The sequence below is a fragment of the Medicago sativa genome, chromosome 1 (assembly GCF_051527215.1).
Source record: "Medicago sativa cultivar Bolivia chromosome 1, Bolivia_mono, whole genome shotgun sequence".
Lineage (NCBI taxonomy): Eukaryota > Viridiplantae > Streptophyta > Magnoliopsida > Fabales > Fabaceae > Medicago > Medicago sativa.
This window is the reverse complement of record NC_140749.1, coordinates 4,015,710-4,034,803: the sequence shown is the minus strand read 5'-3', so window position 1 is coordinate 4,034,803 and position 19,094 is coordinate 4,015,710. Positions and strand designations below refer to the sequence as shown.

Genomic DNA, 19,094 nt, shown 5'->3' with positions numbered 1-19,094 from the left:
AAAAAAATAATCTAAAAAAGAATTTGAGGATTTGATAGGTCAATTGATTTAATCCAAACGATAAAGAGTTGAAAGTCTTGCATTTAAACGGGAACGAAAAAGAGTAAATATTAATCCAAGCAAGTAGTATAAGTTTGTAATTTCTTTCGGTCAGTTTGACTAGATTTTCCATTTTCGGGAGAATAAACCTTCCTAACCTTCTAGTCTTCTACTATTTTCAGTCCATGACTAACGACCGTTACGTTGAGCACGTTACCCACCAAATGGTTTTGTTTGTTTATTGTTTTTTTTTATTTTATTACAAACTGGTTTTTTGTTGTTGTTGAGCACGTAACCCACCAAAAGGTTTTACTGTTTGGTGGTTAATGAAGACTAATAACCGCCGGTAACAGCTGATTTTTGTTGTTGTTGAGAAATCCAGTAACAGCTGATTTGTCGCTAATTCATTCGATAGATGTAGATAGAATATAATCCAGTAGATAATCTCCCACACGTTTGGCTAGTAGCCTATCATAATGTCGTTCTAGCTGGTAAATGAGTTACATTGTTGGTTTTTCATTCTTTTAAGGGGAATTAGTCACTTTAGTCCCTGAATAGGGAATGAGTCGTCACTTTAGTCCCTGAATGCAGATAAATTGCAAAGTAGTGTTGGAACAAAATGTGTTTAACAATGAACCTTAAAGAGTTTTGATGATAACAAGGTATTAAAAATTGTAAATTGGACTAGCTAATATTTGTTCAAGTGTACAGGACCATAATTATAAAGTTACATCATCATTGGTTCTGAATGAGCAAATAAAGAGCAAAGGAAATGAAGCTTAGATGATTCTGAAGGCAAAGCGCTCCTGAAGTCAAGCTGCTCCTGAAGAAATACCGCTCCTGAAGTAAAGCTGCTCCTGAAGAATAGTGCTTCTGAAGACAAGAGGTCCAGAAGCCACATCATCAGAAGCTGCACCATCAGAAGCTGCAGAAGTTGCTTCATCAGAAGCTGCATCATCAGAAGCTGCATCATCAGAAGCTGCCTCATCAGAAGTCATTTCACCAGAAGCTGAAGATCAACTGGATTTGCAAAACATTCAAAGATTGAAGGATCTACATTGCAAAAGCTGTCTATTGGATTCGAAAACATAGCAGAAAATTAGTGGAACATTGCAACAGTCATTTCAAAGGTGTTTGAAGGCTTGTGCTTGCAATTTGGACGAAAGCGTTGACATTGTACTTTGTACGAATTGTACAACCACGTTCTCCACCACTCTGTTTTGTGTCCACGCTACAAGACAAGAAAACAGCTCCAGAATACGGTCTCGCCTGCATATATGTTCCTTTGGATAAGGAATGGATTTCAAATTGGTTCTTCGTAGGACAACAACCAAATCAGGCAAAAGATCATTGGTGAAAGATCAAGCTTCAACAACGACTCTTTGGTGTGCTGGCAATTTCACAACGTCTCTTTCACACCTCTATATAAAGGAGTGAAGACTTAGAGTTTTGGCAATGCATGAACGCTGAACGAAAGACTCATAACATTTTTACAAGTGCCAAATCTCTGCTGAAATTGTTCTGCATTCACTTAGAATTTCTGTGTCTCAAAGTCATATCTTAGAAATTCTTAAGTCCATTGAGTCTGTATCTGATTTGTATTGTGAGCACCTCTGATTGTATATCAAGTGTTCAACCTTAAACAATTTTCTGTGTAATTTTGTTTAGTTAGGAAGTCTCTTGCAGTTGTGCTTGAGCAGGAAGTCTCTTGATTGTGTTCTTGAGCAAAGGAAGTCTCTAGCTTGTGTGCTTGAGCAAAGGAAGTCTCTTGCTTGTGTGCTTGAGCATTTGTAATCAGATATTACTCATAGTGAAATCTCCTTGGAAGTGCAAGGGGGACTGGACTACTTCCGGATTGTGGAAGGAACCAGTATAATTGCTTTGTGTCGTTCTTCTTCTCTCTCTCTGTTTTATTCCGCTGCATTTAGATTCTGATTATCACTTCAGAAGCTGTCTCACCTAGCTTCTGATCAGTGTGTTCAGTTTTTAGGAGAAACGAAGAATTTTTCAAAACACAATTCAACCCCCCTTCTTGTGTTTTTCTCACCTTCAATTGGTATCTAGAGCCTTGGTCTGTTGTGTAACACTTAACCGTGCAACAGTCAAAGATCTGAGAAAAACATGTCTACTCCTCCTCCTACTGGTCCTAGTGATACTAGCTATAAACATGTCTCACATGATTATAGTGATAGTAAGAAAACCAGTGTTGGAAAAGTTCCAAAGTTCAATGGAGATGCTGAAGAGTTCTCTTGGTGGAAGACCAACTTTTACAGTTACATCATGAGCCTAGATGAAGAATTATGGGATATTCTGGAAGATGGTGTTGGTGATTTAGTCCTTGATGAAGAAGGAGCTGCTGTGGATAGAAAGAAACATACTCCATAACTGAGGAAACTCTACAAGAAGCATCATATTATCAGAGGAGCTCTTGTCACTGCCATACCCAAAGCAGAGTATATGAAGATGAGTGACAAATCCACTTCTAAAGCTATGTTTGCTTCTCTCTGTTCAAATTATGAAGGGAGCAAGAAGGTCAAAGAAGCAAAGGCTCTCCTGCTTGTACATCAGTATGAGTTATTCAAGATGAAGGATGATGAAACTATTGAGGAGATGTACTCAAGGTTTCAAACCTTAGTTTCTGGACTACAGATTCTAAAGAAGAGCTATGTTGCTTCTGATCATGTAAGCAAGATACTCAGAAGCTTACCTGCCAGATGGAGACCAAAGGTGACTGCCATTGAGGAAGCTAAAGATTTAAACACTTTAAGTGTCGAAGATCTTGTTAGTTCTCTCAAAGTTCATGAGTTAAGTCTTAATGAACATGAGTCTACTAAGAAGAGTAGATCAATAGCTCTTCCATCCAAAGGCAAGTCATCAAAAGCTCTCAAAGTAGTTGAATCTGAAGAGGAAGAACAGTCAAGTTCAGATTCTGAACCAGATGCTGCTGAAATGGCCATGCTCTCAAACAGACTTCAATATCTGGCCAAGAAGAACAGAAAGTTTCTCTCCAGAAGGGGTAACTCCAGAAGCTCAAAGAAAGAAGATCAGAAGGGATGCTTCAACTGTAAGAAGCCTGGACACTTCATTGTTGAATGCCCTGATCTTCAAAGAGAAAAGTCAAAGGACAAGTCAAAGAGGTCTACATTCAAACCAAGCAAACTCAAGAAGCAGATTAAGCAGAGTTTAATGGCAACCTGGGATGATTTGGGTAGTGAATCTGGATCTGATAAAGAGGAAGCTGATGAAGATGCAAAGGTAGCTGTTGGGTTGGTAGCAACAGCAACTTCAGAAGCTGGATCAGATTCAGACTCAGAAGATGAAAACGAGGTATGTCTAAGAGCAGTGCCAAAGCAAAGATCATGGTACCTAGACAGCGGTTGCTCAAGACACATGACAGGAGACAAGTCCATGTTCCTCAGCCTAACAATGAAAGAGGGAGGAAATGTGAAATTTGGAGGCAACCAGTCAGGCAAGATCATAGGTACAGGAACTATTGGTAATTCCTCTACCTCAATTAATAATGTATGGTTGGTAGATGGTCTTGAACATAACCTTTTGAGCATTAGTCAATTTTGTGATAATGGTTATGATGTGCTTTTTGAAAAACCCAACTGTACAGTAATCAACAAGGAAGACAAATCCATTGTGTTCAAGGGAAAGAGAGTTGACAATGTCTATAAAATCAATTTTTCTGAACTAGCTGATCAGAAGGTGGTTTGCCTACTATCAGTGAATGATAAGAAATGGATGTGGCACAGAAGGTTGGGACATGCTAACTGGAGGTTAATCTCTAAGCTTAGTAAGTTACAACTTGTGAAAGGGCTACCAGACATTGACTATCATTCAGATGCACTCTGTGGTGCATGTCAGAGAGGGAAAATTGTGAAATCATTTTTTAAAACCAAAGACATTGTTTCAACCTCAAGACCTTTAGAATTACTCCATATTGATTTATTTGGACCAGTGAGTACTGCATCCTTATATGGAAGTAAATATGGATTAGTCATTGTTGATGATTACAGCAGATGGACTTGGGTGAAATTCATAAAGAGTAAAGATGTTGCGTGTGATGTATTCAGTAGCTTCTGCACTCAAATTCAATCTGAAAAAGAATCAAAAATTTTGAAAGTCAGAAGTGATCATGGTGGAGAATTTGAAAATGAGCCATTTGAAGCTTTTTGTGAAAAACATGGAATTTTCCATGAATTCTCTTCTCCTAGAACACCACAACAAAATGGGGTTGTAGAGAGAAAGAATAGAACTTTACAAGAAACGGCCAGAACCATGATTCATGAAAACAATTTACCAAAACATTTTTGGGCAGAAGCAGTGAATACAGCATGCTATGTTCAAAACAGGATCTATATTAGACCTATTTTGGAGAAAACAGCATATGAACTCTTTAAAGGAAGAAAACCCAATATCTCTTACTTTCATCAATTTGGATGTACATGTTACATTCTGAACAACAAGCTCTATCTAAAGAAATTTGATGCCAAGGCCCAAAGAGGAATCTTTTTAGGTTACTCTGAAAGGTCAAAGGCATACAGAGTGTATAATTCAGAAACACTCTGTGTTGAAGAATCTATGCACGTTAAATTTGATGACAAGGAGCTTGAAGATAAAACTTCAAAGCAAGGTGAAAGTTTTGCAGAGATACAGGTTCCTGAAGCTACTCCAGAACCTGATCAGATAGCTGAGTCTGAAGATAGTCCAGAAGCTGAACCCACATCAGAAGCGCAAGATGAAACTGCTTCTGATGAAGCACAAGATGGCTCACATCAAGCAGATCCTCCCAGAAACACATTCAAACACAAGTCTTCACATCCTGAGGAGCTAATCATTGGAAACAAAGATAGTCCAAGAAGAACAAGATCACATTTCAGACAAGAAGAGTCAATGATTGGACTAATCTCAATGATTGAACCTACAACAGTTGATGAAGCACTTTCAGATGATGGATGGATCCTAGCTATGCAAGAAGAGTTGAATCAATTTCAACAAAATGATGTGTGGGATCTGGTACCCAAACCTCAGCACAAGAACATTATTGGAACAAAATGGGTATTCAGAAACAAGCTGAATGAGCAAGGTGAAGTAACAAGGAACAAAGCCAGGCTTGTTGCACAAGGGTATAGTCAACAAGAAGGCATTGATTACACTGAAACATTTGCTCCAGTTGCAAGATTGGAAGCAATCAGGTTACTTCTTTCCTATGCAGTTAATCATGGCATAATATTATATCAAATGGATGTCAAGAGTGCATTTCTAAATGGTGTCATAGAAGAAGAAGTGTATGTCAAGCAACCTCCTGGATTTGAGGATATTAAATATCCTGACCATGTTTTTAAACTGAAGAAATCACTATATGGCTTGAAACAAGCTCCCAGAGCTTGGTATGATAGACTAAGTAATTTCTTAATCAAAAATGATTTTAAAAGAGGACAGGTTGATACTACACTCTTCAGAAGGACCCTTGAGAAAGATATTCTTGTTGTGCAAATATATGTTGATGATATAATATTTGGTTCTACTAATGCATCTCTTTGCAAGGAATTTTCTGAGTTAATGCAGGATGAATTTGAAATGAGCATGATGGGAAAGCTGAAGTTCTTCCTTGGCATTCAAATCAATCAATGCAAAGATGGAGTCTATGTTCATCAATCAAAGTACACAAAGGAGCTTCTGAAGAAGTTCAAACTTGAAGATTGTAAAGTGATGAACACTCCAATGCACCCTACGTGCACCTTAAGCAAAGAAGATGAAGGAGCTAAAGTGGATCAGAAGCTGTATAGAGGTATGATTGGTTCTTTGTTATACCTCACTGCATCTAGGCCAGATATTTTATTCAGTGTATGCTTGTGTGCAAGATTCCAATCAGATCCTAGAGAATCTCATATGACAGCTGTCAAGAGAATCTTCAGGTATTTGAAAGGAACAACTAATCTTGGACTCCTTTATAGGAAATCCTTAGATTATAAGCTAATTGGATTCTGTGATGCTGATTATGCTGGTGATAGGATTGAAAGAAAGTCAACCAGTGGCAATTGTCAATTTCTGGGTGATAATCTTATATCCTGGGCTAGCAAAAGACAAACAACTATTGCTATGTCTACAGTAGAAGCAGAATACATTTCAGCTTCAAGTTGTTGTACACAACTACTTTGGATGAAACATCAGTTGGAAGATTATCAGATAACTGCTAACAGTATTCCCATTTATTGTGATAATACTGCTGCTATTTGTTTGTCTAAAAATCCAATTTTGCATTCAAAAGCCAAGCACATTGAAATCAAACACCATTTTATCAGAGATTATGTTCAAAAAGGAATTTTAGATATACAATTCATTGATACTGAAAATCAATGGGCTGATATATTTACTAAGCCTTTAACTGTTGAAAGATTTGATTTTATAAAGAAAAATTTGAACATGCATTACGTGTCTGATTAGATGTTTGCTTGCTCCTGAATAGGATTTTAGGTTCTGAAGTTAGTTCAGAAGCAGTAGTCCATCAGAAGCTCTTTATTGAGGTTCTGAGGAAAACTCGCTTCTGATGACGTCAGCATCTGAAGTCCAGAAGCTGGATTTATTGCTTCTGAATAGTTGAATTAGTGGAAACGTTGGGAGTTACTTTTTAAAAGTAACTTCTGGCCCACTAATTTGGTAGTTACTCTGTGAACTTCTTACGTGGCCTGTATGTGTTGGTGTATAACTAAAAAGGGCAATGATGATTTAAAAGCTTTGAAAGTACTTTTCACGCGCCCCCAATTTTGTCATTAATGTTATGTTTGTTTGTCTCTTTTGAATTGCAATCGTTTTACTTTTAACACTTTGACAATTCACACACTACTCACTCACAACAAACACATTTGCTCTCAAACCTCTTGCGAAGTAAGCGCATTCTCTCAACCTTAGAACCCTAAAATCTTCATCTTCTTCAAATCTTCGTCAATCATCATCAAATGGCATCATCAAGCTCAAAAGTTTCAGAATCTACATCAAACAAGCAAAGCGTATCAGAATCTGGGTCCATCTACAAAGAGAGGACTATGGATATTCCATGGAAATCCTTAATCGTCCAAGTAGAATCACCAGTGGACTTCACTTCACTCAAGAAGTACGAAGTGGACATGGAAGGCTATGTAGAAACTCAGAAACTGTCTGGATACTTCAACATGCTAAATGGGCCAACTTATGTGAACTTGGTCAAAGATTTCTGGTTAAGGGCTGAAATCGTCAATGGAAAGCCTGTGAAGACAGCAGATAAACCAGCTGGGTCGAAGAAAGGAAAGAAGGAGATTGAGTTGAATCCCACTTCCTTCAGTAGCCTTGAGATAAGGTCTGAAGTGATGGGTATTCCCGTAATCATCATAGAGGAAATAATTGCTAAAGCTTGTAGAATGGATGCAAAAGGAAGATTTCAAGAAATAGTTAAAAAGGATGATGTCCTGCTGCAAAACTACTACAACACTCTTCTGGGTGGTAACAAAGATGCTAAGCCTTCTGAAATGGAGATTCACAACAGAATGTTGGTGAAATTCAGTAACGATTGCTTCTTTCAAAGAGCAGGTGGGTCTGATCAACCCAACAACCAACAGAAGCTAGCAATCTATTTCATGACCAATCTGGAAAAGATAAACTTTCCAAGATATGTATTGGATCATCTCTGCTGGGCTATTAATGAAGGCACAGTCAAAGGAAGAAAACAAGTGCCCTATGGAAGATTGCTCTCTGAGATCTTTTATCAAGGGAGAGTGCTGGATTTATTGAGAAGAACAAGGGATGCTTCTGATAAATGCTTCGAAGTTTCTACTGCAGAAAAGACTATCAGTAGCAAGACTTTGCATTCAATGCACTTTTTCAAGACAGCTCCTAAAGATGAGAAGTGGTTGGAGATGACCACAGAAGAATCTGAGATTATCAGGGACTTTCCTTCCTTAGTTAAGGAAAGTAATCCTGAACACTTAGCTAGATTAGTAGCTGAGTACGTCTTGGAGGATGATGCAAGTTCTCAAGAGGAAGCTGTTCTTGCAAAAGGGAAAGGCAAGAAGGCCAAGGCAGTTGCTGTGTCAGAAGCTGCTGTTTCTGATGCACCTAAAGGGAAGAGGGCCAGAACTAGTTCAGAATCTGATGCTGCTACTAAAGGAAAGAAGGCCAGAACTAGTACTGAGTCAGAAGCTGCTATTGCTAAATCTGAAAAGCAAAAAGTTGCTAAGTCTATAGCTAAACCTGTCTCTATCAAGGATAAAGGAAAGATGCAGAAAGTTGGTGCTGCTTCTATTCCTCAGAAAAGAAGAAAAGGTAAGGCAGATTTGGTAATCACTGAAGAGCAGCTGCAGAAAGCTCTTCAAGAAATAGAGAAAGAAGAGGCTGATCCTAAGCTAAAAAAAGAAGAAGGCTCCCCTTCAACTTGTGAGTCCTATGGTTGAGATGACTCCAATAAGGAAAAGGATGGCAGATGAACGTGCTTCTGATCTTATTTCAGACAAAAAGAATCTAAAAGCACAATACACTCATCAAAGAGATGAAAAGCTCAAGGCTTTGGGTTTGGATGACTGTGATAGGTTCTTCAAAGAGAAATTGGCTGAAGTAAGAGCCATTGCTGGTAAGACTACTGAAGACAGCGAGGGAGATGAAATAATGATTACTATGGAGGATGCTCCAGGAGATGGAACTTCAGAAGTAGTTCCTCAAGCTGCTGGTCCACAGAAGATCTCTTCTGAAGCTGGGCCTGCAGTTCAGGTAATCCAGATTCCAGTCACCTCTACCCCCATTTCACCTTCTTCACCATCAGTACCTGAACCAATAGAAGAAACTTCTGTCTTAGACAATCTTGCTCTCCACTATTCAGGTGAGTTACCTATAGACAAATTCACCTCAGAAAAGGCCTCTGAAACAACTCCAGAAGCAGCTGCTTCTGAAAATGTTGTTTCAGAAAACCCCCATCAACAAACACCTGAACCACATAAACCCACAACACCCCCACAATCAACAATAGCTACCATTGACCCCCAACTCAACACTCAAACATCAACTTCAACACAACAACCACCAACTGAAATTGAACACTCCCCACAACCAACTCCCATGAATATTGACAACTCTCAAGTCAATGTCCAAGACCTAACCGCACACATTGCTTCTGACCAGCCTTCATCTTCAAACACACAAACACACTTTACCATTCCAGTTCCTAACCCTGTTCAAGATTTGGAAATCAGTGATTCTGATCTTGAAACCCTTGAACAACCACCCACAAACATCCTGGAATCTGGATATATTAATTCTGAGCTTCTGACAATCCTTAGTCAATTGCATAATCTGGTGGATCAAAGAAGGACAATTGATCTCACAAGTGCATATGAAGACTCCTGGGAATCTCTTCAGAACCGGGCAGCTGAGCTTATTGAAGATATCAAGGCTAAATGCATCAGAATCAAGCAAGCTTCAGTGAGAAGGCTAATGGAGCATTTGAATCAGAGTCTCAGAGTAAGAAGTTCTACACTGCTCCTGGCAAACCAGCCTTTCTTCTTAGAAACGGACTACTTGACCAGAGAAGCAAGGTTGTGTAAGCTTCTAAAGAAACAGATGGCACAACAGCAGCAAGAGGCTAGAGAAAGGGAACATGCTCTTCTCCAGAGGCAACAACAGCTTGAAGAACTGTTGCAGAAGAAAATTGAAGAAATGGAGGAGATGAAGAAACAACAACAAACCAACCCTTAGTTGCACACCTTTGTGTTATTTTGTTTGTTGTTTGTTTTAAATTCTTAGTCTTTGCTTCTGAAACCATCTTGTTTTATTTTTATGCTTCTGAATGCTTACTGCTTCTGACTGCTTAGCTGCTTCTGATAATTGGATATTCATGCTCATATATTTTGATCTGATTGAATTAATTAATTTCTTGTATACTCTCTCTTGTTTGAGTTTTTCTCAAATCTTTTTGTCTTTTATGCTTATTTTTTTTTATTATTTTTTTTGATAATGACAAAAGGGGGAGTGTATGTGACGAGTATTTAAAGGCTCTGAGCCCCATTAATGGCATTTGAAATTTTTGAAAAACTTCTATCATTTTTTTACCTTATTGGTATAAGCTATAAACGAACGAAGAAGTATCAAAATTCAAGTAAAATTAATTGAACCATTCTTCTTATCTATAAGTTAATTCTTTCAATGATTCAATTTTTTAAAGCTCTGATATTTTTATTGTGCGAAAAATGAATTTAATTAACCTGGATAGAAATTAGGGGGAGCTTACAAACCTCACCTTAAAGACTATCAGACTCAGGGGGAGTTTGAGCTTACAAACCTCAGACTTTGAGCTTACAAACCTCAGAACCCCAAAGTCAACTTGTTAATTAGATTAACAACAATTGATCAATTTTAAATACTTTTGTTTGTCATCATCAAAAAGGGGGAGATTGTTGGAACAAAATGTGTTTAACAATGAACCTTAAAGAGTTTTGATGATAACAAGGTATTAAAAATTGTAAATTGGACTAGCTAATATTTGTTCAAGTGGACAGGACCATAATTATAAAGTTACATCATCATTGGTTCTGAATGAGCAAATAAAGAGCAAAGGAAATGAAGCTTAGATGATTCTGAAGGCAAAGCGCTCCTGAAGTCAAGCTGCTCCTGAAGAAATACCGCTCCTGAAGTAAAGCTGCTCCTGAAGAATAGTGCTTCTGAAGACAAGAGGTCCAGAAGCCACATCATCAGAAGCTGCACCATCAGAAGCTGCAGAAGTTGCTTCATCAGAAGCTGCATCATCAGAAGCTGCATCATCAGAAGCTGCCTCATCAGAAGTCATTTCACCAGAAGCTGAAGATCAACTGGATTTGCAAAACATTCAAAGATTGAAGGATCTACATTGCAAAAGCTGTCTATTGGATTCGAAAACATAGCAGAAAATTAGTGGAACATTGCAACAGTCATTTCAAAGGTGTTTGAAGGCTTGTGCTTGCAATTTGGACGAAAGCATTGACATTGTACTTTGTACGAATTGTACAACCACGTTCTCCACCACTCTGTTTTGTGTCCACGCTACAAGACAAGAAAACAGCTCCAGAATACGGTCTCGCCTGCATATATGTTCCTTTGGATAAGGAATGGATTTCAAATTGGTTCTTCGTAGGACAACAACCAAATCAGGCAAAAGATCATTGGTGAAAGATCAAGCTTCAACAACAACTCTTTGGTGTGCTGGCAATTTCACAACGTCTCTTTCACACCTCTATATAAAGGAGTGAAGACTTAGAGTTTTGGCAATGCATGAACGCTGAACGAAAGACTCATAACATTTTTACAAGTGCCAAATCTCTGCTGAAATTGTTCTGCATTCACTTAGAATTTCTGTGTCTCAAAGTCATATCTTAGAAATTCTTAAGTCCATTGAGTCTGTATCTGATTTGTGTCGTTCTTCTTCTCTCTCTCTGTTTTATTCCGCTGCATTTAGATTCTGATTATCACTTCAGAAGCTGTCTCACCTAGCTTCTGATCAGTGTGTTCAGTTTTTAGGAGAAACGAAGAATTTTTCAAAACACAATTCAACCCCCCTTCTTGTGTTTTTCTCACCTTCAAATAGTTCCTGAATGTAGACTCTGTTGGTCAATTTAGTCCCTGAATGCAGACTCCGTTCGTCAATTTAGTCCCTGAATGTAGACTCCGTTAGTCACTTTAGTCCCTAAAATTGACCAACAGAGTCTACATTCAGGGACTGTTTTGCAATTTCTCTGCATTCAAGGACTAAAGTGACTACTCCTTTCCTATTCAGGGACTAAAGTTACTAATTCCCCTTCTTTTAATAAAACTTTTCATAAAGTTTGGAAAAAATTGCATAATAGTTTTACAAGCATGTAATAAAGCGCTAAATTTCGACATATGCAATATGCATGGTCTACCCGCCATACTGTCTGCAACTAGTTTGCAATCTAGTTTCATAGACACTCGAGTATAACCATCATAAGCCAAATCAACGTGGAGGATTTGGTTGGCCAAAATTCTAAATAGTTTGTGCATGAGAAACTCTTGTGTGAACCAGGACCAAACCTCATTTTTTGGTCACAACCAAAGAGAGAAGAGAGAGAAGAGAGAAGAGAGAGAAAATGGAAACAGTAAAAAAAAAGAAAAAACTCTATGTGTGACCAAACCTCATTTCTTGGTCCTGGTTCACACAAGAATTTCTCGTTTGTGCATATACAAAGCTTCCCTTGTCGTCTCTAACGCACATGTCGACACCAAATTGGTTTTGGTCTCTAAAAGTAAGAGCATCAACATTGCATTTGAGCTCCCCTGGTGTCGGAGCAGAACCAACCTCGTTTTGCCAACACCGTCAATTAATATAGTCATTGAATCGTTAAATATATTTAATTTTTCCTAAATATATTTAATAATTATATTTAATTTTTCCTAAATATATTTAATAATTATATTTAATTTTTCCTAAATATATTTAATTTTTTCCTAAATATATTTAATATTGGGTAATGCTAATTAGGGGTGTTCATAGTGCGTTTTGGATCGGTTTTGAGACAAAACTCATATGATTCAAAGATAAAATTATATGCGGTTCGGTTCGACTTTGGATGATTTGTTTAAAAAAACTGATCTGATAAGATCTAATTTAATGCAATTTAATTTAGATTGGTTTTTGGATATCCAAATTACAAATTGTTATATATCTTTATTAATAAAAATATTATAAAAATATGGTAAAATAATATGTTTGATACAAAATATAACATATGATTTATTAAAAATTAATAGTGTGGAATACCAATGATTTATTCTATTTCAATCATATGGAATAGTAAAAAAATATATTAAATTAAACTACTATGCAGTATTACAAGAATTAAAAAAAAAATTCCTAATATAAGATGTTATATTTTCAAAAAAAAAATGAAAATATGTATTAAAATATATGTATGCGGCTTGTACCACAAAAAAATAAAAATATATGTATGTGGTTCAGTTCAGTTGGGTTTGGTTTTGAATAATCATTCCAAAATTCGATCCAATACGAGCAGTTTTCACAAAATGTCATCCAAACATATCAAATAATATTCAGTTTTGTGCAGTTTTCCATTTTTTTTAACGGTTTGCGGTTTTAATTTTTATTGGTTTGAATTTGAACACTCGTACGTACTAATGAGTATTCTACTATAATTGTTTAAGGAATAAAAAAAGAAATTTTGTTTTAAAAATGCAAATCAAATATAAAGTTAGTAGGCTGTGACGATATGAATACTTGATTTATCATTAGGAAGCTTAAATCCTTAAAATGTAGTTGAAACTTGAGAAGTTTGAATGGTGGGGTGGGCTATATGATGCTGCATTTGAAGTTGGTGGTTACAACTTACAATGTTGTTTAGTTGGAATTTTAGTTAGAGAAAGGAATGCACAGTAGTAAGGAAGATTTAAATATAAATATAACGATAGTGACACTTACAAAGTGGCGACGATGACAGTTTTCCTCAAAAAAAAAAAAAAAGGATTTCTAAAGTTGTTAGCACATTTTTCTGATGTTCGTGTTTTTCTTCAAAATCACAATGGTTGTTGTCACGTGGTATCATCACAGACAAATTCACAATGTTCTGAGCAACAAAACAAACGACCAAAAAAGACTAAAATGAGTACTATTCCCACACTAATTTAGATGATTTGCTTCGTATAAATTTAAGTCACTACCTATCACATTGGTCTTTTTTTCTTGGCATTGCCTATCAAATTAGATTTCCCATATCAAATTTAAGTCACGTTAATTAATGTCGACCGTCCCATCTCGAAGTAAATGGGATAGGTTACTTTAAAAATTACTTCAGCTAGAGAAATTTAGTTAAAATGACGGTTTAAGGATTTCATATTTAAAAATTATTTTTAAAAAAAAAATTAAATACGATAATTTTCAATATGTTGACTATACAATTATTAATAAAAAAGATTATCATTTAAGATTCTTAAGATTGCTCTGAGAATATTATTTAACATTTTCGACACCCCATTTCGTATTTAAAATGTGTAAGTTTCAGTCATTAGATTACTTGGCAAAAAAAATATTTTCTCTTAAATAATAATTATTGTACTGTCTATTTATTTGGGGAAAGAAACAGTATGTGGATTGGGCAAGAGGACATACCCTATGCATAAATTTCGAAAATGAAGGGATACTATAAAACCCACATCAAGGTAAACGTTAATCTTCATTTCTATTTTCCTTTCCCGTTCCTTTTTATCTTTGTAGTAGGAATTAGAAGAAAAAAAGGGCAGGGATGTTCCAGGTAATCTGTGGGTCTCCCCTAAAAAAGAGTTTATTTGTGGGTCCGTTCAATCCGATGATCTAGACAAGTTTATTTCGTAATTTAATCGAATTCATTTGAGTTCGGATTCAACCCACTCAAATTTAAAGTGATATGAGTTGGATTGTTGTTTATGTTTTCAAATGCATAAAGTCTTTATCTATAGATAAAGACTTTTATGTGCTAATAAATCATAATATTGACCAAAAAAGACTTTTATGTAACCAAAAAAAAATCATAATATTGACCTTAATTTTTTTTAGAAAGATAAGCTCCACATTCGTTCTAAGTTTTAGTTTTTTTTTTCACAAAAAAAGATGTGGGGTGTGTTTGTTTCAAGTGTACCAAATTTATTCCTAGAAATAACATTCCTTGGAATATAAAGATAGGAATTTTATTCCAAGGTATTTAAAAAAAAAGATGTTTGGTTAACATTATAATATTCCAAGGAACCTTAAAAATATGGAATATAATAGGTAATTACACATAATTTTATTCCCATCTCCATGGGAACTTTATTCCCACCATTTTCATTGGGAAAACTTTTCTATTCCCAGGAACATTTTATACCCGGGAATAAAATTTAGTAAACTTGTAACAAACATAGGCATATGCATTTATATGATTTTATTCTCAGGAATCTACAAATATAACTTGAAACAAACACACCCATGGTTTTGGTTTAATTTTTGAACCGGAACCATTCTTGTACATCTTTTTCCTTATTTTTTAAAAAATAAATAAGTGGTTTTCATATAGTTCAGGTTTTTCTTATGTGTTTTTTTTTCATAATTTTGTTGTCTGAATATTGTGATGTTTGATTTTTCATCTTGGTGTGGTGTTTGTTTGATTCAGATTGAAATATCAACTTCAATCAATCATTGATTTAATTAAAGACTAAATCGTCAATGTTGCAAATCCGAAGATATGAATATTCTAGACAATTTGATTTTGTCACATTATTTGTAGTATTTTGTCGTTTTATAATATTAACCTGAAATGAGTTTGTTTACAGATTTATCATCTTCATTTCTAGCGTAGTTGAGTTTATGTTTGAATGAAAGATTAATATCTCAATCTTTGAAAATATCATTTTTTTTTATATCATTCGATCATTTTTTTTGTATTCACTAACATTTGAGTATTCAAAAATGGTGCTAAAAAACCTCAATCCCCTTAATAAAATAATCACTAACATTTGAGTATTCAAAAATGCTTAGATGTAGTTTTGATCTATCTCTTTTGTCTCATTTATGATTTTAGTCCATTTATTTATATAGTGAAAAACTTATATATAGAGCTACACATGTGTTGTTTTTATTGTTCCTCTAATAAAGAGGTTTGTTTTAGAGTCTTATTTTTAAAAGTCATTTCTTGCACCTTTTTAAAATGATAAATAAAATCTTCTTCTTTGTTTGGAAGAACAGTAAAAATAAATCCAGTATACTACATCTACGTTTTGTCCATTTCTAAATCCTCGATTTTAGTCCACGTGTTTTTTAAAACTGCATATTTTTCTCCACAAATGTATTTTGTGGTTGAACTTTGATGGTGAAATATGAGATGCTTATGTGATATCTAACATGATTTTATGGAAATGAGCTATTAAATGTAAATTATTTCTTTTGTGATATGGATTATTGTAAATTTCAATAAAATATAAATTAGTTTTTATGTAAGAATCCATTTAGACAAGGTTGTGTTATCAACTCAGTTGTCGCATAAGCATTTCATTTGCCACATGAGTGGGTATATGTGGTCTCACAAATACCATACATTAGAATATTGCTCTTCTCCCATCATATTTTACTCGTCCCCGGCCAAAATTCTCAAACTACTCCCGCGCGAGTTAACTCACGCAGCTGTATAAGCCGCGTGAGTTAACACACGCGGTGATATTGTAGCTATGTTTGTATTACTGAAGGGATTCCTCGACATGATATGGTAGTTATGTTACGAATTCTGAGATGAACAAGTTAAAATTTTGGCATGTGAATGCGAGTGAATTATGAACAAACATTAGAGGAAAAAACAACACAAAATTGCAACACCGTGTCTTGCGATTTATAGCACTTGTTATTATAAACAAACATCAGAGTAGAGGTGTTCAAAACCGAACCAACCCAATAGAAAAATCGCAATCCGAGCCAACCCAAACCGAAACCGCAAAAAACCGCACTTGGTTCAGATGTAATCGGATCATATTCTTGCTCAACCGCATGGTTTGGTTTGGTTTGCAGTTTTCATTTTATCAACCGAACCAAACCAAACCGCAACATAAGAAAAATGTTAATTAAACATGTCTCACCTACACCAGTGCTCATAGAAACTCAATGGAAACTTTTATAAAATGACATATTTTTCTCTTGTTAGATTCCTTCTTTGATTTTTATTTAAAAAACGTATGTTCTACTTGAAATTTTAGATAATAATAAAATCTTAGTCTTTTGAATTTCTTACAAAATAGGATTACAATTTGTCCATATTTTTAAATTGGTCTATGTTGTCGAAAACATTGTAAAATGAAAATGAAATTGTGATGAGAGAAGAGCAATTTTAGTTGGGGACAAGTAAAATGTGATGGGAGAAGAGCAATTTTCCATACACTGTGATTTCCTAATGGGCTAATTGGGCCTCATGAAATGAAAGAAAAAGCCCATTTCGAACTACAAACAAGAACAAGACCATATGTCCACACCACACAATCTCAAATTCTCATATCTAATCTCATCTGAAAAAAATGGCGCAGTGCATAACCAATACCTTTGTTCAAGGAAAACCATTCCTTCCACTTCCCACAAAAAACGTACTGTAGTAACCAACCACTTCCTTATCATTTCTATTAGAATATGTCTATATTCATTGTTTCACTTGTAAATATTGATTAGCCATTCATTAGCCATGAATCACAATTCATGAGAATTTATTTAATTTCCTAAATAGGTTTGTAAACAGTTGTATATATTTTCACAAATGATATCAATACAATCAGGGAATTATACTCTTGATTCCCTGATTCTAATATAGACATATTCTAATAATTTCCAATTATTCATATTATTGTTTCTGTATTAAACTAACCAACATGTTTTTTTGTTTTGTTTTTTGTGTGTGTTTGTGTTTGGTTGCAGAATCAACAAGGAAAAAAAGTGAGCAATTTCGGAGTGTATTGCAAGAAGAAAGACATACACCCAAAATTCTACGAAGATGCTAAGGTTTACTGTAACAACGAGCTTGTGATGACAACTGGTGGAACCCAGAAAGAGTATGTGGTTGATGTTTGGTCTGGGAACCATCCATTTTACCTAGGTAACAGGTCTGCTCTTATGGTGAGTGATGATCAGGTAGAGAAGTTTCGTAAGAAGTTCGGTGAATTGTCGCAGATTATGGAGATTCCTGTGCTTAAAGGTGAGATTGTTATTCCTTCTAGACGTAAAGGGATTAAAAGTGGTGGAGGGAAGAAGAAGTGAGTGTTTTGTGTTGGAATTGTAATTTGATTGTATGGTGTTTGTTAAAATGTTTCTATGAGCTTTTGTTTTGTATTTTGAATGATTATTTATGTGATGTTGTTTTTGTTAGTAATGATTGTGTTGATAGAGAAGAGATTTAATTCATGTTTGGATTGTTGCAAGATTGGCATAATCACTCTGAGCCAATGTGATTTTGGAAAACGAAAACTACATTTTGGAGCTTCGTGAATCCAAACATACACTTAAATGAGAAACAAATATGGTTTTGGATTCCCTATTATCTGCATTTACGCAATCATGAATCTCGACTATTGGATTGGATGAAGTTATATTTTAAAGAAGATTTCTTAAAGTTGTGTCTGTTTTTCATCCAATGGTTGAGATTCCTTGGCTGTGGTAATGTGTGATTCTTTCAATTGTAAAGAAACATGGTTTTTGATATATTTCAAAAGGAACTTGCATGTGGTCGTGTAGGATTTTTTACAGGCAAATGATATTAAACTAGTTGCTATGTTAATTTCTAAGGATCAAACTCTGAACTTTGTGCTTAAAACTCATGAAGTGTCCCTTAGCTTACTAATTGAGCTATTTAGTTGAGGGAAAATGATATTTGGTACGGGAGTTTTCCACACGAATATTCACGGACGCGGGAATTGTTCCTATTTCCACGCGCTGCAATTTCTGTAGTTTGTTTACTAGTTTGCACGTTTTGTGCAATTAGCTGTTAAATATATATTTCCTGTTTTTTTTTTTGTTTTTTTTTTTTTAAATAATAATAAAAACCCTTAAGAGAAATGATAGTATGAAATCCACAGTTCACCAAAAACAAAAAGAGAAAGGAAACCCACGTTCTTGCCTATGTGAATCAAGTCTCATATTCATCCTCACATAACCCTGTTTTTCTTACCATAACAACTTTCATTGATTCATATTCTTCCTTCGGTGCCTCCTGGTCTTTGTTTTTATTTGAGTGTGGAGGCTTGTTTGTTTGGATATGTTTGTAGTATATTTGAAAGTTGGGTGGTGTTAACATGAAATTAACGCAGAGTTATATATATTCTTCTCATGTTTCACCTATGTATATCATACACATTATGATTTGGATCATATCAATGTACCAAACCTATTCAAGTCACTTTTAGTGCCATTTCATGGTTACTGATGTGTGAGCTTGTAAAATATATTTAGAGAAGGTTTCTACTAAAATGCTAGACTAGACAAAGACACTGCTTTTACGATCACCACCATTGTTTTTTGATAGCACAAAGCAAGATCGGCCAATACA

The 19,094-nt window shown here is 35.4% G+C and overlaps 1 protein-coding gene across 1 annotated transcript; it reads left to right on the top strand.

Annotated features, from left to right (window-relative positions):
* The first annotated feature begins 17,056 nt into the window (after positions 1-17,056).
* Positions 17,057-17,970, top strand: EMB2184 (Ribosomal protein L31). The gene is made up of 2 exons (XM_085755390.1): positions 17,057-17,145; positions 17,471-17,970. Exons 1-2 carry the CDS (start codon positions 17,080-17,082, stop codon positions 17,807-17,809), a joined length of 405 nt encoding a protein of 134 aa, XP_085611516.1. The 5' UTR covers positions 17,057-17,079; the 3' UTR covers positions 17,810-17,970.
* The last annotated feature ends 1,124 nt before the right edge of the window (positions 17,971-19,094 follow it).

What these genes read in the sequence shown, in the direction of transcription:
- EMB2184 (XM_085755390.1), top strand. Translation starts at nt 17,080, where the DNA reads ATGGCGCAGTGCATAACCAATACCTTTGTTCAAGGAAAACCATTCCTT. An exon ending in TTCCACTTCCCACAAAAAAC is followed by an intron (nt 17,146 to 17,470) that starts GTACTGTAGTAA and finishes GTTTGGTTGCAG; the next exon opens with AATCAACAAGGAAAAAAAGT.